The sequence below is a fragment of the Anguilla anguilla genome, chromosome 1, assembly GCF_013347855.1.
Source record: "Anguilla anguilla isolate fAngAng1 chromosome 1, fAngAng1.pri, whole genome shotgun sequence".
Classification (NCBI taxonomy): domain Eukaryota; kingdom Metazoa; phylum Chordata; class Actinopteri; order Anguilliformes; family Anguillidae; genus Anguilla; species Anguilla anguilla.
Genome location: NC_049201.1, coordinates 7593139 through 7621130, shown reverse-complemented (window position 1 = coordinate 7621130; position 27992 = coordinate 7593139). Strand labels below are relative to the sequence as shown.

The 27992-nt window shown below is 51.4% G+C and overlaps 1 protein-coding gene across 3 annotated transcripts; it reads right to left on the bottom strand.

The window, feature by feature from the left end:
- Window positions 1-181: 181 nt before the first annotated feature.
- On the bottom strand, window positions 182-26886 carry ttbk2a (tau tubulin kinase 2a). 3 transcript variants are annotated; one of them, XM_035385599.1, is made up of 16 exons: window positions 26789-26886; window positions 18046-18198; window positions 14874-15021; window positions 11762-11835; window positions 11485-11625; window positions 11250-11354; window positions 10609-10674; window positions 10119-10211; window positions 9590-9715; window positions 9023-9180; window positions 8222-8429; window positions 7404-7618; window positions 6413-6965; window positions 3230-3502; window positions 1492-2423; window positions 182-646 (listed from the first exon to the last, which is right to left on the bottom strand). In XM_035385599.1, exons 2-16 carry the CDS (start codon window positions 18112-18114, stop codon window positions 202-204), a joined length of 3606 nt encoding a protein of 1201 aa, XP_035241490.1. In that variant the 5' UTR covers window positions 18115-18198; window positions 26789-26886; the 3' UTR covers window positions 182-201. The 3 variants fall into 3 exon arrangements, with proteins under 3 accessions (XP_035241490.1, XP_035241482.1, XP_035241499.1); XM_035385591.1 differs by lacking the exon at window positions 26789-26886 and adding an exon at window positions 26530-26782; XM_035385608.1 differs by lacking the exons at window positions 3230-3502; window positions 26789-26886 and adding an exon at window positions 26530-26782.
- Window positions 26887-27992: the final 1106 nt, after the last annotated feature.

Here is a 27992-nt window from a genome sequence, read left to right as displayed (position 1 = left end):
CTTTGAGCTGCCAGTGTTCAGGAAACAGACCCCGAGGTTTGCACAGCCAGCCCCCAGTTCCCCTGGCAAAATCACCGCTGCCTTCGTCATGAGCCTCCTCCTCCTCCTCCTCCTCCTCCTTCTCCTGCAGGTGCTGCTGTGGGTGAGGGGCGGGGTGTGGGGGCACGGGGCGGGGCGTGGGGGCGCGGGGACGCGGGGGCACTATCTGCTCAGCTTGCTGGGGCACTTGCCCTCGCGGCTGCAGGTCTTGCCGCGCGCGGTGTGGAAGGAGCCGGCGCGGGCCTGCCGGCTGCAGCAGGTCTCCTGCGGGTAGGCGCGGCGCAGCGGCGGGGAGCCGGAGAAGCTGGGCGGGGAGCGGCTCCGCCCCTGGCAGCAGCCGCCACCGCCCCTGTGTTCGTGGCGGGAGGGGGAGGAGCTGACGGAGCGCTGCAGGGAGGGCGAGCTGCGCGGCGACGCGCTGGAGCTGCGGTGCGGCGTGGACGGGCTGTTGGGCGGCATGCGCGCGCCGCCGTGGTGCTGCGGCGACCGCAGGTGGGCGGAGCCCCGGGCCCGGGACACGCCCGACCCGCCGTGCATCAGCTGGGCCAGGCAGGTCATCAGGTCCGCGTCGCTGGTGCTGCCGGCCCGGATCCGGTACCGGCGCAGCCTGGAGGGGAGACACGTCGGGGGGGGGGGGGGGGCAGTGATGGGAACCACGGTCAGACCATTAAACCGCACGGTCCTACTCACCGCTACACAGACACAGAACCCTGACGGTCGCCATGACACCCTTGCCACCCGGTAACGAGGGCAGGCATGCCAGGGACACGCCCACTTACACACAATCTCAGACAGCTCATGGCAGTGTTTCCTGTTGTCATGGGAAATAAGTTCGACTCCCTCTCTATTCAACCACGTCCCTGTGTCTCTCAGTCTGGATTGGTGTTTTGAATCATTTGTAAACATAAACTCCTTCACCTTTAAGGGAAGACCGATTATATGCTGCAGGTATGCAGCTGGTTACAGGTATACAATTGGTTGAGGTTGTGAATAGTGGGCGGGGTTTACAGTGAAGAGTATGTAACCGTGCAGGAAAAGTGGGCGGGGTTTATAATGAAGAGTATGTGACCGTGCAGGAAAAGTGGGCGGGGTTTATAGTGAAGAGTATGTGACCGTGCAGGAAAAGTGGGCGGGGTTTATAGTGAAGAGTATGTGACCGTGCAGGAAAAGTGGGCGGGGTTTATAGTGAAGAGTATGTGACCGTGCAGGAAAAGTGGGCGGGGTTCATAGTGAAGAGTATGTGACCGTGCAGGAAAGGTGGGCAGGGTTTATAGTGAAGCATGTGACCATGCAGGAAAAGTGGGCGGGGTTTATAGTGAAGCATGTGACCACGCAGGAAAAGTGGGCGGGGTTTATAGTGAAGCATGTGACCATGCAGGAAAAGTGGGCGGGGTTTATAGTGAAGCATGTGACCACGCAGGAAAAGTGGGCGGGGTTTATAGTAACACGTACCTGCCCTCCACAGCAGGGCGGCTGGGCGGCTTGCCGGGCGGTGGGCGTGGCAGGAACTGGGTGGCCAGCTGCTCGGGGGCGGGCACGGGCGCCACGGGGCGGGGGATCTTGCTCTTGCGGGACAGCGGGCTGGACGAGGAGGAGAGGGAGGGGGCGTCGTCGCCCTGCCGGTCCGAGCGGGACCCCAGGTAGGACTCGTCGTCCTGGGAGCGGTCGGAGGCGGAGGACAGCTGGTCGCGGGGCAGCGGGGCGGCCGGGGCGCGGTTGTCGGAGGAGAGGGACGGGGAGGGGGGCGCGGGCCCGTGGTGGTGGGCCTTCTTCTGGAGGAGCTTCTCTTTGGCCGAGCCCGGGGGCGGGGCGTCCAGCAGGTGGGCGGGCTCCAGGACGGGGATGCGGCTGAGCCGCCGGGCAGGGTCCCGGCGCGAGCCGGGGGGCGGGGACGAGGCGGAGGGGGCGGAGCGTTCCGCCGGGGTCCGGTCCGCCCCCTCCTCCAGGGTGTGCTGGTTGGGCTCGGTGGAGCGGTCCGGATAGCCCGAGTCGCTCTCGGGGTCCTTCAGTTCGGGGAGGGGCGGGCTGCCGCCCCCGGACGCCTCCGCCAGGGGGGAGAGGTGGCCGTTGGCGAAGACGGGGCTGCGGGGCGAGCGAGGGGAGCGGGGCGATCGGGGCGATTTCGGCGAAGACTGCAGGCTTGGCACTGGGCTGGCCGCCACGGGGCTGACCGCCTTCTCTACGGGGGCTCCGTTCAGCAGCCCCTCCCCCGGCAGCTCCGTGGGGCTGCCGGCCTGCAGGGGGCGCTCCTGCGGAGACTGTATGTCGGCGGTGTCGTCCAGGGGCTGGGCGTCCGCTTCGTTACGCTTCTCCAGCAGGAGGCACTGTGGCACACTGTCTGAGGCAGACTGGGAGGAGAGCATGGACGGGCGCTGCGCTGTCAGCTACAGAGAGAGAGAGAGAGAGAGAGAGGGAGGGAGGGAGGGAGGGGGAGAGAGAGAGAAGAGGGAGGGAGGGAAGGGGGAGAGAGAGAGAGAGAGGGGAGGGAGGGATGGAGGGAGGGAGCGGGTGGGAGAGAAAGAGAGAATTCAAAAAATGTCAGGTGAATATTACATCAATGTATACCACAGCTCTCTGGATTACACACGGGGCTTGGGTGGGGAAGGGGGGTTTATGGTGAGAAACAAAGAGACAGAGAGAGAGGTATGGATGAGGGGGAGAGAAAGAGGGAAAGAGAGATAGATGGAGATGGAGAAAGGCAGGGACCAGTGACAAAGGGAACAAACCATCAACAGGACAATTCACCATGGTTCCAGTAACCATGACTCCACCTGAAACACGGCACACACACACACAGCACATGCACACACACACACAACCACGGCACACACGCACACAGCACATGCACACACACACACAACACAACTGCCCACTTCAGCTCTTACAGCTGATCACATCTGAGCATGCTCAGAACTGCACAGTCCCAGAGTTCCCTGCTCTGATCCAGAGCTGCCAGAGGGACTGGGGAAGGCATGGAACCCACAAACCAAAACAAACAAACAAAAAAAAAAAACATAAAAACTGACGACATAAGAAAATAGAAAAAATGAAAATAAAAATACAAAAACCTAAAACAGGATGTTGTTGGGGTGGGAGGTGGGAGGTAAGGGGAGGGGGGTGTTGTAGGTATTTCAGGTGCAGCGTGTTTTGAAGGGGGGGGTTCGGGGGCGGGGGGGGTAGGGGTATTCACCTGCTGCAGCTGGGCGCGGGTGATGCGTATGACAGAGGGGAACTTGGCGTTGGCGGCGCCGGCGGGAATAGCGGGCAGCTTCCGCTGGCCGGGGGAGCGGGCGCGGGGCGGGGCGCCCGGTTCGGCCGACTGGCTGCGGCGCAGGCCGGGGGGGCGCTGGTGCAGGGGGTCCGACAGGGTGGTCAGGGGCGTGTGCGGGCTCGGGGAGCGGAGGAGGGGGCTGGAGGTCCGGGCCACCAGCTCCTCAGGCAGGGACGGAGGAGAGGTGGGGAGCTGCGAGATGGGAGGAGGAGGAGGATGGGGGGGGGGGGGGGGGGGGCAGGGTGGAGAAACACCAGCATAGATTTAAGGCTTCCGCATGCTTCAAAAAGAACTGCTGTTCGGAACGTCGGATGGGTGGGGGTGGGGGGGGGGGATAGGGGGTCTGCGTCCGAAATAACTTTCGAAGTCCACGTCCACATTCCGCAGCGACTGGCCAGGTTTACAATGGGCAGGGGTTACAGGTGGTCTGCAAGTTCTGAAATGTCGCTTGCCAACCACCAGTAAAGAGAAGAAGAAGAAAAACTGTCTGGATGTGTTCTCCAATATGCGCTTTTGTTTGACTCTGAGCATCGCGATTATAAAGACACACAGGGCTCGTTTCAATCGCTTATTTTCACCCTTTGCACCCCTTCCCCGTGTCCTCTCCTGGCTTTCCAACAGAGGGGGTGAAGAAAGGACACAAAGCAGAGATATGAGGAAGACTGGATAAAATAAACCAGGCTGGTTTGAAGCATGTGGAAGTCTTTAGGCTGTTTGTTCGGTGGGGCTGGGGAGGGGGGGGGGGTGTCTGAAGGGACACAGGCCTCATGAGTGTGACACCCCCAGCATTCTCCATCCGCAGGCCCTAACTGCACACACACCCCCACGCACCGCAACACTGACATCTCAATGGGGCTACCCTGGGCTGGTCTGGATTAGCACCAATGTGCAATGGGCATTTTAAATGATTTTTTGGGGTGTTTTGTTTTTTTTTTGTTGAAAAAAATGTTCAAACTGAAGTCAGTGATAGTACTGTAATTATTTAAATTAAAAGCATAAGTAAACAGAACGGAAGTAAAGGGTAATTTACACTCTTTAATGCAAAAATATACTCCACTCGTAGACTAACCTCTCACATATTAACCTATTATTGCTAAATATCCTTCTCTAATTTATAAAATGAGTCTGGAATCAGCGGTGCCTTGTTCGATTGGTTTTAACGTCCTTGTCCAAATTAAAACAGTAATCTGAAATCCACCAAAGACGTTTTCCTCTAATTATGCAAATGGCCACGAACATGGTTTAGCTCATGTTCGTGTATACCCAGAGGCACCATTACCAAGCAGCCAATCAAAATCACCCTAAGTATCTGCAGGACGATAAAAGCTCCGCGCAGCCACACAAAATATGCAAAGTAGGCCCATTCTAGCAAGCCGCGGAAAAGCAATGAAATCAAAGCAGGCCGGGTCAGGATGAATTAACTAAGTGGTTTAATGGAGCTCGCTACGTACGCTTATGAAACATTAGCTTAATCAAAATACGCAGAACACAAAAGTAAAGAACAAAGGAAGAGGAGTCCACGGTGAGCCCCCGGCCCGCACGGAGGGGGGAGACCGTACGCAGGCAGAGTCAGGGGGAGGGAGCAGGGACGGGCTCTGCTGCAGGCCCAGGAGACGGCGAGCGCGTGCAGAAGAGAGGACAGCGATTAAAAGAGCACGGCGTGGCGGAGAGAGAGAGAGAGGCCTGCTGGGAATTCCTCCCGCGAGCATCGCCGCCGCTGTACCGCCGCTCGACCGACACGCTGAACGAGGGCAAACTGCGCGATTAGGTGACACGCCGCAACCTTCAGGAGAACCCGACAGCAGCAGCAGCAGCTCACGCGCGGAAGTAGGATTAGTGATGAGCTCAGCGTTTCCCTCCCCCCCCCCCACTGACTCCCACCCCCCTACCCCGCCCCAGACCTGCGGGGCTGCACCGGCCGCACGAGCGCTGCGGACGCAGCAGAAAATGCGCCCTCCTGCAGCTGCAGCAGCGGGGACCCGAGCATGCGCCTGCATGGCTTCAGAGCGTGTGGTTCTGCAGCAGCAGTTCCTGCACTCTACTACACTGTCAGGCTTTTTTTTCTCCACCCAGAATACTGTTTCCTTGTTTCTGTTAAGTTACTGTATTATGCAGGGAGGGGGGAAGTCGGGCACGGGGGAAGCTGATTGGTCAGTGAGTTGGTCACGACTGTGGGTTCATGGCCTGAACAACTAATATCCAGTCTCTTACACTTTAAATTTCAGACAGCAGCCATTTAAAAAACGGTTTCTGAAGGGCCTTCCTCTCATTAGCAGTGGCCCATCACTGCTTCCTACAGCTCCGGCCCATAAAAAAAGAATGTATAACCAGACAGATACTTCAAACCAAAGCAATCTTTCATTTGCCAGCTAATTTAATTTTTAATATTAGATTTATGCCAAGCAGAGGCTGGAGTCTTGCTTATTGCTTATTCATTTGGCAGACTTATTCAGACAGGCTTATGAAAAGGCCATATGTATGGAGCTATGTATATAGACCTTTCTAAGGAACCGAAGAGTGTGAGTCTTCTGAGTGGAGGGAAAGAGTGAGGAAGCAGAGAGATTTAAGGTTTGAATGTCTTCCTGTCCAGGAGTGAAATCTGCAATGGAGGGACGGATTAATCAAGGTCTGTCAAAAAAAGAAGTTTAAGAAAATAACGTCAGCAGGTCTTTGTTGGGGCTGTGTTGTATTCATAGGAAGTGGCAGGGGAGAGGCGTTTTTGTGAAGTGAGGTGAGAGGTCATTCAGGGGTGGGTGCTGAAATATAAACCAAAAAACCAATCATTTTTTTAAAAAATGTAAAAAGCATCAGAGCGATGATTTTAAAAAACAAAATCATAAGTAGCAGAAATAGCAATGAGCCAAAATGAAGCAAATGCAGAAAAAGATTCTTTTTTCGCTTTTTCTCAGCACTTTCCTACCTTTTCTGTCATTGGGAATGTATTCTCAAAGGATCGACCCACATTCGTGCAACTATGCGAAATTCACTGCTCCGCCTACAAGTCCCCGGCAGCGCTGATGTCACAATGTGATAAATTCTGGCCCCGCCCACAGGGCCCCAGCAGTGCCGATGCCCCGCCCACACGCGCACGGCTCCCGTTACCTGCGTGAGCGCGCCCTCGGCCAGGGCCTCCGCGGGGCTGGTGGGGGTGATGGGGGCCAGGCTCCCGGGCGGACCCACGCTGAGCTCCAGCCTCTCCACCCGGGGGGGTCCGGCGTTGGGCACGAGGGGGGCGAGCGCGTCCCTCTGGGGCCGCGCGGGGCTGGGCATCCCCGCCTCCCCGCTGTTGGGCTCCTCGGCCAGCTGCAGGATCTCGGGCTCCTCCTCCGACGGGCTGCTGGTGGCCTTGGCCCCGGCCGAGCGGCCCGCGCCGCTGCCCCCGCTGGCCCGGAGGTCCTGCAGGTCCTGGGCGCGCTCCACCAGCACCCACTCGCGCGAGTCCACGTCCTGCCGGCCCGAGCTCAGGTTGAGCGCCACGAAACCGCTGCTGGCCGCGCCCTCCCCTTGCTCCGGCGAGCCCGGGGAGCCCGGCTTGGGCGACCCGCCGCCCGACAGCAGCTCCTCGTCCAGCTGCCACACCCGATCGCCACGCCCGCCGCCGGGCATGGCCAGGCCCACGCCCAACTGGCCCTCTTTATCCTGCTGCTTCCCTGAGCTGGAGAGCGAGGGGGAGGGGGGTGGGGAAGAGAGAGAGGGAGAGACCGAGAGAGAGGGGGAGGGGGAGGGGGAGGGGGAGAGGGGGAGAGAGAGAGAGGGAGATACAGAGAGAGAGGGGGAAGGGGAGGGGGAGGGGGGGAGAGAGAGAGAGAGAGAGACAGAAACCGAGAGAGTCAGAGGAAGTTAAGAAGGGGAGAGAGAGAGATACAGAAAGAGGAAGGGAAAGAGGGAGGGGGAGAGAAAGAGAGAGGGAGAAGGGGAGAGTGAGGGGGAAAACGGAAGAAGAAGTGAGAAAGAGAAGAAGGAGGAGGAGATTGAGAGTGAGTGAGAGGGGTGATGGAGAAAGGAGGAGGTAAATGTGTTTAAATGCTGCTTAGAGAACCCTTCGCCCCTGACTGCGCAGCGCACAGAGCCCTGCAGGCTGCGGGGGACTGACCAGGCCTCCAGGAAGCGCTCGGTGCTGGGCTTGGGCTCCAGGGTCAGCCTCCTCTCCAGCTCAAAGCTGTGGATGTTCCTCAGCTTCCTCAGCAGCGGAGCGTCCCGGTCGGACGGCACGATCTCGGACCGCACCCGCACCGGCGAGCCCAGGCTGGGCCCCGCGTACGGGCTCTGGTTCCCCTGGTTCTGACTGTGCTCCTCCTCCGTGGCGGCCTGGGGCAGGGAAAACACAGTGTGAAACTGTGCTAACACACGTAGTCATGGCAACAGCGTGAAACTGTGCTAACACGAAAACTCTGCTAACATGTGAAACTGTGCCAATATGTGAAAGTGTGTTAACACACGTATGTGTGCAGGGTAGCAGGGTGAAACTGTGCTAGCACATGTATGAGCACAGGGTAACAGTGTGAAACTGCGCTAACACATGTATTTGCACAGGGTAACAGTGTGAAACTGCGCTAGCACATGTATGAGCACAGGGTAACAGTGTGAAACTGTGCCAACACGTGTATGTGTGCCGGGTAACACCACAATAAATAGTGAAATTATTTAAACAAATGTCGCTGGGAGTCGCAGCTAATTTGTCAACATTGTCTCCTCAGTATCCCCAGTGGCTCATTACCAGCGTATCGTAGCGTCCCTTTGTGTCCCAGCATGCCCCAGTATTAGTCACCGTGCGCCAGAATTAGTCACCGCCTCAGCGTATCCCTGCATTTACAACCGTCTCTCAGTGTTCATCAGCGTGTTCCTGCATTTCCCAGAGTCCCCCAGTGTCTCAGTGAGCCCCGGTGCACCCTGGGTAAGCCCCCCGGGTACCTTCCAGACGGCGGTCCGGACGCGGTTGCGGTTGCGGTCCAGCTCCTCCCACACGTCAGGCTCCTGCGGGCGCTGGGGCAGGACGGGGGACCCGGGGAGCCGGTCGGGGGGGCAGTTGTTCTCCCCGTCGCTCAGCTGCTCGTCCTGCAGCACATCGTCCGTGTTCTCCCTCAGCAGGTCCCCCGGCACCAGCGACGCGTTGGCCATGCTGCGCGGGGAGGGAGGGGCCGCTGTTACACGCCACGTCACTCAAACACCGCGTCACTCAAACAGGCTGCTAGCACTCCAACGAGCTGCTAGCGCTCACGTTCTTCTGTTTTCTCTTTCACCAACTGCTACTGCTAGCGCTCACATTCCTCTGTCTGCTCTTTCACCAACTGCTAACTGCTACTGCTAGCGCTCACATTCCTCTGTCTGCTCTTTCACCAACTGCTAACTGCTACTGCTAGCGCTCACATTCCTCTGTCTGCTCTTTCACCAACTGCTAACTGCTACTGCTAGTGCTCACGTTCTTCTGTCTGCTCTTTCACCAACCGCTAACTTCTACTGCTAGGGCTCACGTTCTTCTGCCTGCTCTTTCACCAACCGCTAACTTCTACGGCTAGGGCTCACGTTCTTCTGTCTGCTCTTTCACCAACTGCTAACTGCTACTGCTAGCGCTCACGTTCCTCTGTCTGGTCTTTCACCAACTGCTAACTGCTACTGCTAGCGCTCACATTTCTCTGTATACTCTTCCACCAACTGCTAACTGCTACTGCTAGCGCTCACATTCCTCTACTCTTTATTCGAAACGGGACCTACCCCATGTGGGCCGGGGTGAGGCGGGTGTGGTGCTGGGGCGTGGTCGCCGCGGCGTTTATGGTCAGCGTTCCGTCGGACCCGGTCTTCTCCCAGTCGTAGGCGTCGTTCTCCACCACGTTGTAGGTCTTCATGCTGTTCTCGAATACTGACCTCAAGAGCTGCAGCACACCAAAACACAATATCCCACAATGCAGCTGAACTACACCACTCTATCAACTGTGCTAGAATTGAGCCGGGTCTTTCAGATCGACATATATAATGGCTCTTTAAAGTCACTAATTAGCAAAGCTAACTTAGCTTCCGTCTGCAGCCATTCATAGAGATAGCGCAGTTAGCATGCAGCCCGTAGATATTGTCAAATATTTTTGTACTGGATGCACATGGATGAAATTGGTATTGATCTTTTCTTCTCATTTTTCTTAGAACTCTTCTAACTTCTAGCTAACAAAAGCCTAAAAGCTAATTTTCAGAAAAGTTGGTTTATCCCTTTAATCAATCAGACTTTTGAAGGGCAATGTTCATACTTTAATATATAAAGATATGAACGCACAAGCAGGCGTTGGCTACCTGATAATCGGGCTTGGTGAAGTAGTCCAGGCTGCAGATGTGGTCGAGGAAGACGCTGAACTCGAGCGGCATGTGTTTGAGCATGAGGCGATGGTCGTAGTGCTCCTTCAGTTTCCCCACCTGCTCCTGTGGGATCAAAACGCACTCGCTTAGCGCTGCACACATCCGACCAGCAGGGGGCAGCGATTCTCTGTCCGAGTGAGCGGAGGTGTGTGTGTGTGTGTGTCGACGCGTGTGTGTGTGTGTGCGTGGAGGTGTGTGTGTGTGTGTGTGTGTGTGTGTGGACGCGTGTGTGTGTGCATGGAGGTGTGCGCGTGTGTGTGTGGACGCGTGTGTGTGGAGGTGTGTGTGTGTGTGTGCGTGCGTGTGTGGGGGTGCGTGTTTGTGTGTGTGTGAGTGTGTGTGCGTGCGTGCGTGTGTGGGGGTGCGTGTTTGTGTGTGTGTGAGTGTGTGTGCGTGCGTGCGTGTGTGGGGGTGCGTGTTTGTGTGTGTGTGAGTGTGTGTGCGTGCGTGCGTGTGTGGCGCTTACCTTGTCTTTGATCTTCCTCCAGGGCAGCTGCCCCACCAGAAACTCCAGCAGCATGTAGAAGAGGGACCAGAGGTCGTCATGGCGACCCATCTCCTGCGGAATCAGCAAACCCCAAACGCAGGTGAGAACAAAAACAGAACAAAACCCAGCGTGTATGAGAGAGAGAGAGAGAGAGAGAGAGCCTGAGAGACAATGAGAGTGAAAGAGAGCGAGCGAGCGAGGTGTGAGAAAGTGAGTGAGAGAGAAAGAATGTGCAAGGGGGGTGAGAAAAGAGAGGGAAAGGAGTAGTGAAAATGTAAAAATAAAAAAATGAGAGCGAGAGTGAAAGTGTAAGACTGAAAATGAGTGGGAGAGTGGAGGAGAGGGAAAGTGGGAGAGACGGAGAGCAGGAGTGGTGAGAGAGGAGGAGTGGTGAGAGAGCAGGAGTGGTGAGAGAGGAGGAGTGGTGTGAAAGTAAGAGTGTGAGTAGAGGTGGGGGGGGGGGGTTCACCTTGTTCTTGTGCGCGTTAACAGAGGCGTAGCGCACTGTCCCACGGAACCCAGCCACAGGCCGCGGCTGCAGGAGAGAACACACCAGTCAGACTGCCTGAAACTGCCACGCACAAAGTCACACACACACACACAGAGTCTCACACACACACAAACACACACACACACACACACACACACACACACACACACACACACACACACACACACACACACACACCCAGAGTCTCACACACACACAAACACACAGAGTAACACACATGCCGAGTTTCTCTCACACACACACACACACACGCACACACACACACAAAGTCACACACACACACACACACCCAGAGTCTCACACACACACAAACACACAGAGTAACACACATGCCGAGTTTCTCTCACACACACACACACACACGCACACACACGCACAAAGTCACACACACACACAGAGTCTCACACACACACAAACACACAGAGTCACACACATGCCTAGTCTCTCTCACACACACACACACCCAGTCACACACACACACGCACGCACAAAGTCACACACACACACGCACAAAGTCACACACACCCAGAGTCTCACACACACACACACGCATCACAGAGTCTCACACACACACACACTATACAGGCTGGGATACTGACCGGCCGCACTTCCTGGCAGGAGTTGGTGAACTGGCGGGCCAGCCCAAAGTCCAGCATGTAGCAGGTCCGGCACGTACTGGGGAAACGGCCCATGGCAAAGTTGGACTGGAGGAACAGAACAGGAGAAGCACAGGTGAACTTATGGTTTCTTAACTTAGGCTGGCCCACTCTGATTGGTTTGGCCTACAGCCCCTCCCCCCTCCCCCCTCCCCCCCAGGCTGGCCCACTCTCTCACTGGTTTGATGTCTCGGTGCAGGAAGCCCACGGAGTGGATGCTCTCGATGGCCTCCAGGATCTGGCGGCCGAGCCGCAGCGTGGTGCTGATGGAGAAGATTCCGCGGCTCATGCTGCGCCGCAGGTCGGCCAGGTTCCGCCCCTGCGGGACCACAGCGCCCCCGTCAGGCCACAAAACAAACTGCAACGCCTGTCTTTACCCACCAGTTTCACTCGCACATTATAAACACAGTCGATGGGAAAAGAGGTCTGAACCTGTACTCTCTATTGCCCCCTACCTGCAGCTCCATCACCACGTAGTTGAAGCGATCGTTGCGGCCGCACCCCACAAAACGACACACGTGGTCTTTGCCTGATGGAGGGAAAGAAAAGGACAGGGAGAGAAAGAAAAGTATAAGGAGAGAAAGAAAAATGGGTAAGTATATAGTATTTCTCTTGCGTTTTGGTCATGTCCCCGTTCCCCTCCCCCTGCCTCTCTGGTGCCCCATCCCGGCCCAACCAAGCCCAGCCAGATTAGGCCATGTCAAGCCAGGCTAAACCATGCCTGGCAAGGCCCAGCCCCAGGTTTACTGGGCCTGCTTAGAGCTGCCCTGATCCTCTGGGGCCCCGCAGGGCCGGCTGCCCCGACTCTAGAGCTTCAGTCAGGGCTTCAGCAGTGAACTGCAGAGAAACAGGACATCCCCCCTCCTCGCCCCCCCCCCCCCCACCCGCTTCCTTTAACAGCAGCTCCACTCTGCACCTCACACGGAATGTGGGAGAGACAGGTACAGAGGGAGCGAAAAGTAACACAGAGAAAAGATGAGAAAAGCAAGGTGATAACCAGAATAAATATGAGCAGCGGAGCTGGGAATCAGACATGGGAGAGAAAAGAGGAGAAGAAAAAAAAAAGATAAAAAGGACACAGAGAGCAGAATAAAAACTCAAAAGCCACAGCCAATTTTTTATGGATGTTAAAAAGGTTTGTGTGTGTGTGTGTGTGTGTTTGATGATGAATTCTATCATTGGCAACACAACCCAAGCAATGCCATTCAAACAGAACTGTCAGTATCTTTGCGATTTACAACTGCACCTTAGGAACCACTCCTACTTGGCACATGACAACCAGGTACCCAAAACCGTAGGAGAGCATTCACTCGAGATACTGGTCTTTGATTACATTTGCCTGTCCTCTTGCACTGAATAAGAATTCTACTGCAAGTTCCCCCACCCCACCAATAAAAGAAGCCAGAAGTAAAAAAGAAGCCACAGGTAAAAGCAAACATCTGCAGATATTTGATACTGGCCCAATGAATCCACCAGGCTCACCTGTCACAAAAGATTACATGCCGCTCACCCAATAAATGCTAAAAGATGACGGACAGGTGTCGGACAGATATAAAATGGCCGCCTGACGTGAGCAATGGGCTGTCAGCCTGGTGGTGGGTGAGCGTTCTGATGCAATGCGGTGTGACAGCAGGTCAGTGTCTGCTGAGGGTAAAAACTGGGGAAACGAGGAATAAAGCACGCAGAGCCTGACTCTCTGATTGGCCTGATCCGCCAGCGTGGCAGAGTCAGCTGACCACCCCTCAGAGTGACATCACGCAAGCAGGGGGAGAGAGAGGGTAGGGTGCAGATCTAGATCAGGGTTGTCCCATCTTATCCGAAAAGGGCCGGTGTGTGGGTGCAGGTTTTCGTTTTAGCCCAGCACTACGACACCTGATTCAGCTGATTAACTAATCGTGGTCTTTAGTCAGGATTTGCAGACTCAGGTGTCGTAGTGCTGGGCTTGAACAAAAACATGCAGCCACATCGGCCCCTTTCAGATAAGATCGGACTCCCGTGTTCTAGATCACGCAGTACAGGGAGAGAGAGAGGGTGGAGAGTAGATCCTACACTACAGGAAGAGAGAAAGAGTAGAGGGCAGTACATACACTACAGGGAGAGAGAAAGGGTGGAGGGTAGTTCATATACTACAGGGTGAAGGGTAGAGCATACACTACAGGGTGGAGGGAAGGTCATGTACTAAAGGGAGAGAGAGAGGGTGGAGGGTAGTTCATACACTACGGAGAAAGAGAGGGTGGAGAGTAGATCATACACTACAGGGAGAGAGAGAGGGTGGAGAGCAGATCATACACTACAGGGTGGAGGGTAGATCATACACTACAGGGTGGAGGGTAGGTCATGCACTACAGGGTGGAGGGTAGATCATACACTACAGGGTGGAAGGTAGGTCATGCACTACAGGGTGGAGGGTAGATCATACACTACAGGGTGGAAGGTAGGTCATGCACTACAGGGTGGAGGGTAGATCATACACTACAGGGTGGAGGGTAGATCATACACTACAGGGTGGAGGGTAGATCATACACTACAGGGTGGAGGGTAGATCATACACTACAGGGTGGAGGGTAGATCATACACTACAGGGTGGAGGGTAGATCATACACTACAGGGTGGAGGGTAGGTCATGCACTGAAAACAGAAGCTCCTCTTCACTGAGGCAGCCTCCATGAGTCCACAGTACAAATTTAAATTTAAATGAGACTGGGACCAGCACAGAGTGTACCCAAACTCCACACAGGGAACACCAGGCGCACCCACCCACCCACACAAGCATCATAATAATCACAAAATCCCAATGTCACGCATACTGTCGTACACGACCTACGGTCAAGGAACAGGCAATTTAGCATTTCGCATGTAATAATAAAGAGAAAAATAATCATTCAGAAAAGTTAAATGAACTGAAAAAGGCAGGCAGCAGGGACCCATTGTGTCCCATGCTTTCCTGTCCCGTGTGGGGGGGGTGGGGGGTGGAGGTTGGAGGAGGGCGGCCTCCGTGCTGGTGCTTCTCAACAGCGGAGCAGCATTCTCAGGTTCCACCCACTTCCCTCAGGAAGCAGCAGAGCCATGGTCCTCAAACACACGGCCATTACAGAACAAACGCCGCCCCCCTGCATTGACTTTACACCAGCACAGCACAGCACAGGCAGGGACAGAAGGAGGGGGTGGAGGAAATGAGAGAAGTGTCCCTAGAGGGACCCTCCTAATTGCTCTGTTGATCTCCTGCACAGGATCGGAGATCAGGAGAAAGTACTTTCACCCCTGAAGCACAGCCTCGCACTCCAGTGCCATCAAAATTCCTTTCTCTCCTCCTCCATTTATCCCCCTCTCTTTCTCTCCTGCCTGTAGTTCAATCAGCACCCTACTCTCTCTCTCCTGACCTTCCACCCCAGACCTGTGAGAGGCTGGGGGTTTACACCCTCCCCCTACAGGAAGTGCACAGTATTAGGTGAATGTCTGATAGGCTGACATAACGATCAAAACAAAGAATGTTCACCATGCGTTCCTTCTGTGATGCGTGCGTCAGGTAGTCATGGCAACCGAAAGAAGGGCACTCTCATCTCTTACCTTGCAGCTTCTTCAGAACCGCCACCTCCATCTTCAGAACCTGCTTGGGCTGCTGCGCCGACTCCACCTTCAGGGCCACGCTGACCCGGGTCAGCAGGTCCAGGGTCTCGTAGATCTCCCCGAATCCGCCGCCCCCGATCTTCTTGAGCTGGAGGGGGAACATGGGGGGGGGGGGTTTGGGTGAGTGACGGCGTGAGCCAGGACAGGAGAGGGGTGGAGGCTTTCCATAGGGGAAGGCTGGACCCCACTTTGTCCTTTTGGGTGGATGTCATTTTACACACTAAAGAATTATGGCAGTATAGGAAGCAGGGATGCCTTCCTACCAGTATAAAAGCACTACAGGTCTTAAATTTAAATCGGTACCACAAACGATGTGTACGTTTACTGTAAAAGGCTCGGATATTTGATAATTCCCCACCTCCTTTACCTTCTCCCCCTCCATCTGCTCACCCCCATACCACCCCACCCACTCTTCCTCCTCCATCACTCCGCCCCCCCCCCCCCCCCCCCCCCACCCTTTCATTCTTATGACTCAGTGACAGCAAATCAGCTCCAGGGATTAACCACAGAGTTACGCAACCCTCCTCCCACAGGAAGTGAGGGTGGACACCCAGGACAGTGACTACTGCGCAAGAAGCCCAGTCAGCGAGGACTGGGGGGGGGGGGGGGGGGGGGGGGGGCAACGGCTGCCGCTGCTGAATACCGCGAAGCCGCTAAATGAAGAACCGGAGGTGCCAGATCACAGCGGAGAATGTTGTACCGATGCACAGAGAACAGAGAGTCCAGTATCCAGCTCAGCTTGGTTACTGTTTTCATTAAGACCAGCCCCTTTTCACTGAGCACTGTTGGGGTGGTGGTGGGGGGGGGGGGGTATCTTCCCGTTGGCCTGATGAGACCACTAAGTCCTCCGCATAATCCCCACTCTTCCACAGTTGTGATTGACGTCCGGCTAATCCCGTTTCTTCTTCCTGCTTACGTTTCCCTTCATTGTTCCGTCTACGGTTAGAGACTATCAAACTTGTGGTGATTTTCATTCACCTGAACTTCAGAGGAAAATTACCCACACAGTTGGATGTCATTTGATGCTTTTCTTCAAACCCACAGCTGGAAAAAAAAAACTGTTCAGATGATTTTCTTAAATTCTGTAACTTCCAGTTATTAGCATTGCCTTTACCTTTGAAAACAATTCACTTCTCATTTAAGGCAATGCCATTGCTTTTCCATTCTTCTGGAGGCCTCGTTACCTGCTCCACTCCTGTCCCTGTAAGTTTGCTCATATTTTTGGGCTAAAAGGAACGGTAATCGATTCCAGCTGATTCTTTCCAATATAAAACTGGCCTTGACCAGGGGTGCCCAGTCTTATCCGAAAAAAGGGCGGATGTGGGTGCAGGTTTTTGTTCTAGCCCAGTACCAAGACACCCGATTCTAATAATCAGGTTCTTGACTGAAGACTCACGATTAGTCAATTAGCTGAATCAGGTGCCGTAGTGCTGGGCTAAAATAACAAACCTGCACCCACACACCAGTCCTTTTCGGACAAGACTGGACACACCTGGTCTAGGCGGTCCGTCTGGATCTTCCTCGCACTTCTCTTGACCTCTCTTCGCTTTTCATTGTCTTCCCTCCGCAATCTGTCGCTTTGTTTACTGATCTGCTGCTTCTTCTTCTTCTTCTTATCCACAATCACCCAGGTTGTGCCATCCAGCCCTCCTCTTTGAGTACTTCTTTAAAGCATTGAATTTCTTCCCAGCTGTTATCCTGGTCTCAAATTCATTCAGGAACAGGTCGAACGGGTCCAGTCCCTCGGGCTTCAACAAAATCCGGTCCAATGGGAGTGTCAGCACAAGCGCATGCCCTGCTCTCTCACAAAGACGGGCTTAAATATATTTTTAATGGCACGCTGCTTAATTGCATCATGGCAGTAGTTTGGCTCAGCGGTAATTAGTTTCCCATCCGTAATTTAGAAAATCCAGAAGGCTCCTGCTTCGTCCTCTAATGACGCTCTCCGCCTGCAGGCAACCATTTTCAGGCCTGGCAGGGGCAGGGGCAGGGGTCGGGGGGAGGGGGGGGTGTTCTCCAAAGACAAACATGAGCTGTGTCAAGGGGGTCGAAACTCGATCCGATCGTCAGGCCGTTTTTCTTACGAGAAACACGTCGCTTTTCCGCAGTCATTCCCGTCTCTCCCACTCCAAGGATCCCCGAGGTCTTCTCACTGACTGTGCGCTCATATCCTACATCAGCAGGACCTGGTCGGGATGTATTTTTAACCGCACTTTCCAAATTCACTGCAGAATGCACATTTCAGCTTCTTCAGCTTCTCCTGATGGTAAATGGTAAATGGACTGCATTTATATAGCGCTTTTATCCAAAGCGCTTTACAACTGATGCCTCTCATTCACCAGAGCAGTTAGGGGTTAGGTGTCTTGCTCAGGGACACTTCAACATGCCCAGGGTGGGGATCGAACCGGCAACCCTCCGACTGCCAGACAACTGCTTTTACCTCCTGAGCTATGTCGCCCCTTGCTGTAAACTAACATCACTATGGTGATGAACAGTGCAGCCTGGACCAAGCCTGAAACTTCACAGCCTTCATTGAACGGCTTTTCCATCCAGCAGTGACCTTCGGATGATTTATAATCATGAAAGATGCTCCTTGCCTGAGCTGACTGCCCTGGCTTTGAGACCACCGTGTTCTATTCCGCTGTTAGTTTACAGCAAGTTAAGGCTTTTCTTTCTCATGTCAGACAAACCAGTGAGGTCAAGGTTTAGCATTAGCTGTGCTAGCTTTCCCATTCTCCACCGCTCCAACATTTATGCTCCCAATGTCCCCTTTCATTTCTGACCACAGAAGGCTTCAGGCTATAACCTTCCACTTCCACTGACTGTTGTACAGCCGTGGCACTTCAAGATGCCTTGCCTTTCTTCTCTAGCCAAACTAGCTTTCTGTCTGTTGAGAGTCTCAAGTACAGGGTTCTGAGAGAGATAGAGGGATAGAAGGATACAGAAGGGGAGGGGGAGAGAGTTATAGAGGTATACAGAAGGTGAGTGAGAGAGATAGAGGGACACAGAAGGACAGCGAGAGAGGTAGAGGGAGACAGAAGGAGTACGAGAGAGATAGAGGGATGGAGGGGATAAGGAAAGAGTTGAACGGGGAAAAATGAGCCGCACTCACCACTTTCCATCTCTCCTTAACCAGAACGCCCACGGTCAGAATGTCAGCCTGCTCTCCTCCCCCGCTCATACTGGCAGCGTCGACTGTACCGAGAGCTTCCCCTAGGATGACCAGCCTGGAACGGGGCCAGGCATCAGGGCCCCGCGACGCTCACTGGAGGGGGGGGGGGTTTGGGGCGGAGGGGAGGGGGGGGAGAGACAAATGGTTACACATCGTCACAAGCCACCGCGAGCGGCGCGCGCTGGGACAGAGCGAGCAGCCGCTCGGTCAGCCGTCAGTCTCACGGACCCGACGAAACAGAGCAGCTGCGCTAGGCCCGGTCCTTACCACGAGCCGACCAATCACAAACAGGCACGCAGCTCTGCTCGGAGGCCACGGAAACCCATAGGACTCCATGTTTAGAGATGAATTCAGACGGGCAGAATTAGAAAGAACTACCATCACAAAAATCTAACTCTGAAGGTTGGAGCACATAAGGCTAAAATCAGACCTTCTAGCCATAAACGAGAGCGGAACAACACCTTGTGTGTTTTCAAACGCAGACGTAGCTCCGTTTCCACTGCAAAACCTCAGGACGCCCAAATCACTGCACAAACGTTTACCTCAAACAAATCCTGGATCTCCTTTTCAGAGACTAAAGAGAGGTCCACAGCCAGGCAGCATTCCCAAAGAAATGCTCTGCCAAAAGTCATACAATGTCCCCTGATTTGTACCCAGTACATCATTTGTTATTGTCTAGCCCAGCCACTATTTGTTCTTGGTCGGTTCTTCCTGAAATACTTGTGTGATTTCCAAAGTGATTGCAACACCCACGAGATTAGTGTCATCAGTAAACATGACTATTTTTTGCTCAGACTGTCTTTATGAAGATACTTTATTAAGGTGCCAACACTGATCCCTGGGGTACTCCCGTTCCCACAGAAACGCTGCTCAGACACGATTCCTCCTATCGTTAGGGTTTGTACTCTACCCTGAAGCCAAATCTGAATACACTGCGGGAGGACACGTTTCAATTCCCACCGTCTCAGTCCGATATTGACTTACTCGTGTGGTACTTCATCAAAAGCGTTTTTAAAATTCAAAACGCATAATATCAGGAGCCCGCTAACAATTTGCTGAAGTATCGAGGAACTCCAAGTCTAGGAAAACCCACGCCGTTTTATTCCAGGAATAATTCTAATTTGTCGCTTATGATCATGATTATGAATGCAGTGGAGTTCTAGAACACTAGCTTGGTGTTCTGAAAAAAAAATTTTTTGCATCTATTTTTTATTGACTTGTTGCAGACGAGTTGAGTTAGAAATCAAGTGTCCATCTATGACTAGTGCAGTAAGGAATTTTAACTCACTAACACATAAAAGACAAATTTTTCACCGCAAAATTGGCTCTCATCCTTTCAATAAATTAAAATAAGAAAATGAATAAACTTTAGTGATAAAAATATGACTTTCAGCTGAGTCAGTCAATGCCAGACTGTCTGACATCCAGACTAAGACCTTGGGCTGTCTGTCATCATTTGTAATGCAGGTAACTGATCATGTTGTTGCCTGTGGTATTCTATTAATTCATTAAAAGTTTTCAAAGTACTTCTGTCACAGTCTCAGTGAGTTCGTTTTTAATGTATAAGCATAGGATGTGACCCACACAGAATGAAACATGCTTGACCCTTGGCTGACAAGACAAAGGTCTATGGCCTTTATCTTGTCTGATAACATGTCATATCTCGATGGATAAAGGTGAAGTCGAGGGCCAGTCAGGCCCTTTGCTTGAAAAGCTCTCTGGGTTATGATCCCTTCTGCACCAGGACCACTGCGACGCTTGCATGGGCAAGACTGCTCATCACCGGCGGCTCCCTCGTGGAGCCAAAATCGGATTTCTCATTGATAATCTAGTCAAAAGGCACGCATATTGACCTGCTGAGTGGACGACGGCCGGTGAGCAAACAGCAGCCGGAGACGGGGGCAGAAGTCCGGACGCGAGACCGGACCCGAGCGGCGTGGACCAGCTGAACCGGCGCGCAACCCCTTCGCTGAGATTCCCCCGAGTCGGCGGTTTTCTGGTGGGCGGGACCCCCGACGCACGCAGCTGCCACACCTGCTGCTGCTGCCTGCGCCTGACACGCTTCACCCTTGTGACGCGTTGCCGCGGCAACGCAAGGCCGCCCCGCCACCCACCCCCCACCCCCACCCCCACCCCCACCACATAAGCACAGAATGAGGCGACAGCAGTACAGAGCCCACCACCCTGTCGCAGCACATGGGACGCCCCCCCCCCCACCCCCCCCGACAACCCCACCACCCCCCCCCCCACACACCTGCTACTTCCATTCCTCACATTGCATTCAGCGGCCGGCCGGAGTGACTAATCCAGCAAATTGCTGCATATAAAATGCGGCCTGCTGTCATGCTATTTCCCCCCTATTAATACTTGTTGGGCTGAGATGACACACTCTCATCCATACACAGTCACATTATGCATATCAATGTTCCACACAGCAAATAAGAGTGTATCTATTAAATCAGATTTCACACTGGACTGTACTCTGGACTGTACGTTCTGTTATTTAAAACAGCCAGAACTCAATAACTGAAGTGGCTAACAATATAAACGTAGCGCCACCGCTGGTACATCTTTCATCTGATCCATAAGCACGGATTTCATTTTCAGCCAAAGTAAAGGGGAACCGATAGAGATGGCAGGGAACTGGGGAGGAACCATGCGTGAATTTCATATTTCAACCAGGAGCCCAAACGCCGCTGCACCCCAAATAAAGATGCCACTGGCGAGAATTTACTGCTGCAATATTACTCACTGCGAGCCGCTCCTCGCAGCAGTCTGCATAAGCACGGGCCGCAGCAGTGCATGCGATGCCGTAGCAGTGCATGCGATGCAGGCCCACAGAGTCACTGCAAGACTGCTGCACCTGTGCAACGTGCAAGCGTGCATCAATGGAGCTTACAGACGAAACCTGCTCAACCCGTCACTGCACTGCTTCCCTCTTCCACCAACTGCCGCAATTCAAATGTCTCTGCACGCTATATAATATGGAATATACAGGGCAGGGAAGTCCACTGGCCACAGGGGCTGGTGCCTCCCAAAATTCACCAGCCAATTTCACTGTTTTTACCAGTTTGATATTTATCAAGACCTCCAAAAGTTGGGTGGTTACCTGCCAAAGTGGCTGGTAGAGTACGCAAACTTACCAGCCACAGATCAAACTTACCAGCCACAGATAAAATGTACCAGCCACAGATCAAACTTACCAGCCACAGATCAAACTTACCAGCCACAGATAAAATGTACCAGCCACAGACAAAATGTACCAGCGTTTGGCAGGGGGCTGGTGTTCATTTCCAATGCTAGTAAGAGCCCACATAGAGAGGTCGAGGTAAGCCCTTTCAGCTGTCTGTCAGCCAGCTGCCGTGACCCCTGCTCACCGCTCGTCATCACTGTATCACCTTCCTGACCCTTGACCCCCACAGAAAGAGGTCTCATTGACCCCTGCTGTGAAAAAAACCTTTTTTAACGCAGCACTGGGGAAACTTACATCATCAACATCTTCGTTCACAAGAAGCTTGAGTTAATTCATGTTGAAAACTTCAGAGAATAAACACCAATTAAAATTGAACCTTCCTTTTCCTGATTCAGCATTCTAAACCCTGCATGTGAAGACAGGTCAATGAGTAAACTCAGAATGTAGGCATGAATGACAACAGGATTACATCACCAACACCCCCCCCTCCCTCCAAACACTCAACACGGTGGACTCTTGGACTCCAAAGGAGACATCTCACTGAACACACAGGCCAATCGGAGCGGAATCTGTTGAGCCATTTACGGAATAAGACGTTCATCCTCGTCTTACAGCAGCACGCGTCTGACTGTCAATCACAGGAACGGCTTCATTAAACGAGGCCGTCTGCTTCTGAATCCCCTTAATCTCATATCTGCCCTCGGAGCGCATGCCAGCAGAAATCGCATTAGAATAATCTAATATTCAAAGTTGGGGAAAGCTTCCTGTAATGCACGTGGCGACATCAGGGAGCGAAACAAATGGTTGCAGCTCTGCAGCACAATTTGTGTTCCTTAAATTCTTTCAAACCGAATTACACAAATCTCCTAGGTAATCTAATATCTAAACTGGAACCTGAAAATATATCGAAAATAGATGTAAGCAAATGCAACTGACGACTGTGTAACATTAATCTCGGCATTCAACTATAGACCACTGTTCTTGTACACCAGTGTTTATTAAACTATGAGTCGGGACCCAAAATGGGATGAGCTGGATCCTGGAATGAGTCTGTAAACCACTCGGCTATGCTAGTATGTCTATTTGATGGGTCCCCAAAAGGCACTAAATTTCTACATTTCTAATTTGGGTCCCAATATTAGAAAGCTTAAGAACCAGTGTTATACACAACTTAACCCTAAAATCTTGAGCCTGGAGGGGACTGAGGCTATTCAACTCTAAAACTTCTTTCACTCTAAATAACCTGAAGGAATTTCTGGATAACCATGTTTTCTATACGCTTTCAATAGCATTTTGCTAAATGCTGCAAGACAAGGCGGCATGGAAAATTTGTATTAGACTCTTTGTCTGGGTTCTATCTATAGACAGACTGATGTTTCAGTCTCTATTTTCAGTCAAGTAAGTTAGCCTCCCTCCCTGTTAACATGACCAAACTAAACATCACAAAAATTGATGTTTTTAAATGTTCAATGGAGAGAAAGACACACAAATATACAGTAAACTAAACATTACAGGTTATATCTTTAAAATTACCGTGTTTGCATTAAAAGATTGTCAGCGACACAGCAACAAAATTATGCTGACTCACGTTAACGTATTCTTCCTTTCTCAAGAGCGCGGTAGCATAGCCCAGGTAATACACCACTTCCAGGAAACCTTACGGCCTCTCTGGCAATTATGGTCTAAATAAGAAATCATTACATCACAACGAATCAGGACGGAAACGCACACTCGTCATGCCTACGGTGCCAGAGAACAGACACCGATCGCGGCGCTGGACCCGACCGAAACGTCAGCAATTCGGCGTGGTGTTCTATTGCACCGCTCCGTTTCTCAGAAGTCACGCCGAGGACAGCGGCCATGTGCGCAAGCATCGCCTGCTTGTTTGTATATCCGACTTTGTAAGGAAATGCTGGACCTATTTTTTTTTTTTTCTTCCTCTGGAAGTGTGTTACTTTCGTAGTGACATTTAAACGTGTCGCAGACAGATGCAAATCCTGTGAGTTCTGGGATTGCCACTGATCTTACGACAGACATTCCACACACAGCGCTCCTCTCTTTTAGGGAACTTCCTGTCTGAATTTGAAGGTCACTTTTGGTAGTTTCTCTTCCGTGGAGACAGCAGCTCCAAACCCTGCCTAGAACTGATAATGGCCTCTCTTAAAGTGATTATAATAACAATGTATTCAAGCCAGGCCCAATGTATTTGAAGCCAGGCCCAATGGACCCGTGTTCTGAGAAAGAATTCTGGGATCAGACCCGCTGCACCAGGCTTACAGTCGGAACACGGTGGAGTGGCCCGACTGCCAAAGTCATTGCCTTGAGTCTTGCTACAATTCAAGAGGAGAAAGTACCCCCTCCCTCTGTATGAAGACCACTGCTGTCCCTTGCTGGCTTGATGATCTCACCCCTTCTGTTTGTCATCGCTGGTCTCCTGACGCACACTGAGCTTCCCACGAGAAGCCGCTGAGCAACAGAACAAAAACCTGAGTGTCAGTCGCACCCTGTCCCTCGCCGTGCCCTGTACACAAATCATCGAAGCTTCCACCTGCAAAACACGTGGAGCGTTGACGAACAGCACCCAAAACAAACACTCCTGCAGCAAGACATCGAGCTCCTGCAGCACCACGCAGGCTCACGCAAACAGGAAAAGCAGCGCACTTAGCGCAGTGTAAACAAGCAAACGCACTAATCAGGGCTCTCATTTGTTTAATCTAATTCATTAACATGCCACCATCCCACCTCCAGAGCAACAGATTTCCTGAGATTTGGAGGGGGGGGGGGGGGGGGGGGGGGGCACTGACTGTGGACAAACGCTGTAGGAGTATATATTGCATAAAAGGGAGTCGGTTTGACAGGATGCTCAGAAATACTGAATGATACACGCGCTCAGCGTAAGGCGGTACATAACTCCACATGGTTTCGTTTAGCTGGTCACTGCTATGATGATGGCGGGGCAGTTTTCCGTGCACTCCATTTGAGTTAGCTCTCTCTGACAGCAGTGGCCTCAGGACTGCAGAAACAGGCCCAAGCATCGTGATCGGGCATCGTGAGGGGTCAGAGGTCAGCTGGTGATGCGGTCAATACAAACAAATCACTGTGACCAAAGCTGTTACCTACGATCTAGTTCTTACTTACACCTAACAACTAAACAGCTGGAATGGCTGCCTAACAACCAAATAGCATGTACTGCTGCTCAATCAGTAATATTGTCATCCAGTGTACAATAAATTACCAGACAGTCCATTCACTGTACGGCTGACATAACTTGTGACAATATACTTTTGTTATTTGAGATATGTTCATGTATTTTCAAAAAACAAACATAGTTTATGACTTGCAATCATAAAAATATGACTAACAGATACAAAAGTATTAATCAATACCTGTGGGGAGTACAGTTGGCTACACAATGCATGATATGTTGTTACTGCTAGCTCACACTGACATGTATGCTATCTATAAGAGCCTGTGGTACTGCAATGAGCTTTATACTACAGAAAATAAACCCGGACAACTTTCCAGTCACAGACATAACTTCAGACTGTTTTTTATCCAGGTATGTTATCTTAAATGTGCCCTTAATTCTGAGGGAACAAATGTTTTTTTTTTTAAATCTAGACAATACAACCAGTCAACAAGGGCAATCCAAACACACAAACGTATAAAAACGAGGCATAGTAACATTTTGGATTTGGAAAACATCACTTTTTTTCTTCAATGGGTTTCACTTCGTGCTTTGTACGAAGATATCCGTGCAACACGGTCTCATATAAACGAAATTTGCTAATTAAATGAATGCATTTTGCGTTTTATGGGGTATCCACTGATGTTGGACAAACTTGTCTTGGTATTGATAACGATGCAAAAAAAAAACCCGTACTTAAACAACCGATACTTCCACAAGAAAAAAAAAACAATGCTAGCTACGTTAGACTACCGTTATATGAGCAATTAAGACAGACACCAATAAAACGAGCACTGAGAAAAATTTATTGGAATATACTGGCCCTAGTAAGATATTCGGAAATCGTATTTTCACTCATGTTAAATACGCCAAGATGGTTTAGGCCTCGTGTAGTGTTCACGCCTCCTCAGTCGAACATTTTAAAATAGACAGTTAACACTGACGAATAAAATAATTGTACAAATAATAACAACGTTTAGCTATCTTTTAGTCAGAAGCCATCAACAGTGCAGTTTGCAGGATGTTTTGACAATGAAAATTATCCAGAAAGCTAACCGTGCTAGCTAGCGTTAGCTGAAATCTCTATTTCCGAAAAAAGACTATCGTGGTTCAGATTATATTAGCAATTTCCTTGATAATTACCAAACATTTGACCGATAAGGTTAGATTAGTGGCGTAGCTATTAAGCTTAAAAACTACGCGAACAAATGGGCCCCACGTTGTATCAGTGTTTTGTTTGGATAATTGGATATGATCCAACAGCATTTGCTACCATTAAAAACATACCTAACCAGCAATGTTCACCCTCTGCCTCGCTACAACTGGGCTAAACCTTCATATATTCATATACACGCCATTGTAGACAGCGTCGATAAATACCATCATAATGAATGGCATTAGCGTAGCCATTGGTAACGTTAGTTGGGTTGCTAGCTATCGTTGGCTTAGTTGCATGCCAACGGTCTCCTTGTAGTAAGCTTGCAGACGTTACTAGCGACGCTAGTAGTTAGCTAGCAATGTTTTATGGATTCAGTTGACGTGAAGCAAGAAATACGTAACGTTGGCTGCCATAGGCCACCACACATTCAGTAACATCTCTACCAAACGTATTTGATGACATAAAACATAGAGGTGGCCGTGGCTTTCTCGAGTCCCATCACTTGCCGGCTGTGCTGCATTGCAATGCCTGCGTGCGACGTTTCCTCTGGATTAGCAACATGGCTAGCTAACGCGACTCCAATCGATTGCGTGCACCCGCACACACAAGCCTTCAGCGTGTAGCTACATTCGCAAGACAATTTCTGCGCTGAAACCTCTGCACTATATGTAGTCAACAGTTTAACTAGCAAGCTCGCTATTTCCACAAAACGACCTTGGCAACGTAGTGTCTCAATGTATTCTGTTGTCAACGCGGTTAGCTACTACCTATCCAGCTAACACTAGCTAATTAGCTACAGATATCAAGAAGCTCGCGTCTTGCCTGCCACCAGCGGTTTCCTTTGCGGACCCATGTCATAATTTACCGAGTCCTTAGTAACCCTACCTTCGTTGTTCCAATTCTTGATCCAAAAGGAGCCGGGTGTGGTTAAAAAGGATACCTGATGTGCGTCTTAATTAAAAACTGTGACACTGTGATTAATCCCATAGCGCGCGGTTTATCCACAATATGTCAGGTTAGTACCTTTTTCCTATTATTTAATCTGGCAGCTGGCTTAATCAGTATGTATTTAAAAATCGTCCCTTTCTCCTTCTCCCTGTCACCCTCAGCATCTCTCGTTCGCTGCAGCTAGTGACGTGCCTACCCTTCAGACCAGCTTGTCTGCGCGCTCGCTCACGATACTTTCCCCCCTCGCAACAGCAGGCTAGATGCATGCGCGCTCTTCTTCGCTGGTGCACGCGTTGTGACAGCTCCAAACGTGCCCGCGCTCTTAACTCCATCCAGGGTAATAAATTTGTCCCTTGCCCATTGGTTCGTTGACCATACCACGGCGCTCCACCCACCATAGTTACTGTTGCTAGGGCCGACAAGCTTCGTATGAGAATGTGGCAGCTACTGTGTGACCAAGTAAATGGGAAAAGGAGAGAGGCAGGACATTTGCTTAGATTTCTTACTAGAGCCCCAGAGTAAGCTTTACTGTAAGGCAGCATGTGAACTTAATACAACCTAGCACAATCCAGTTTATCATCTTAAAATGAAGCTGAACAATCAGTTATTTCAAGGTGTAGCAATACCACAACTTCCCAGTCACTGAACCTTTATCTTATATGTTGTTTCAAACATGTATGCTGATGCTCACGTCTATTCAGCAAATGATAGTAGTTTAATAGCACCTGAAGGTTGCCATATAGCCATACATGCCCATACATACTTTACCTCCTCCATATTTCGCAAATGATGGCGGGGTGGGGGGGCTGGGGGGGTGGGGGGGGGGGGGGGGGACTTTAGATCATGGACACTTCTGGCTTTCCATCATTTTCGTAATGGTTTATTCTGGTCTCATCTCTCCATAAAACTTTGTTCCATAACTCTTCTGGCTCGTCTTTGTATTTTTTTTTTTTTTCTTTGGGTGAATTTTAATCTGGCCTCTTTATTCTTGCTTCTAATGAGAGGTTTGCATCTTGCAGTGTAGATTCTATAATCCCTACCCTCTGGAGACTGTTACTGTTGTCACTGACAATTGTGTTTGGGTTATCCTTCACAGCTTTTAGGATTCGTCTGTCATCTATAAAATTTGTCTTCACTTGCTGACCTGTACAGTGAGTCCATCAGTGGTTTCTTACTTTTTCAAGACTTTGCAAACTGCTGTATTTAATATACCCAGTTTCTGTGCTATCCTTCTTAATTAATTCTTCTGTTTTCTACAGATTAGTTGTTTTTCAGTCATAGTTAATCTGTCAGTCATCTGTTAACTTACTTAACTTTGCACATCTGGAAATGGGGGGACATCTGTTTGTGTAAAACTTTAAAAACATATGTGCATATACAGTAAATATTATGAAACACAA

Coding starts and splice junctions, on each gene's coding strand:
- ttbk2a (XM_035385599.1), bottom strand. CDS start 18,114: ATGAGCGGGGGAGGAGAGCAGGCTGACATTCTGACCGTGGGCGTTCTG. Junction 11,355..11,484: donor TGCACCGAGACATCAAACCA/GTGAGAGAGTGG, acceptor CTGTTCCTCCAG/TCCAACTTTGCCATGGGCCG. Junction 3,503..6,412: donor CCGAGGGCGCGCTCACGCAG/GTAACGGGAGCC, acceptor CCCATCTCGCAG/CTCCCCACCTCTCCTCCGTC.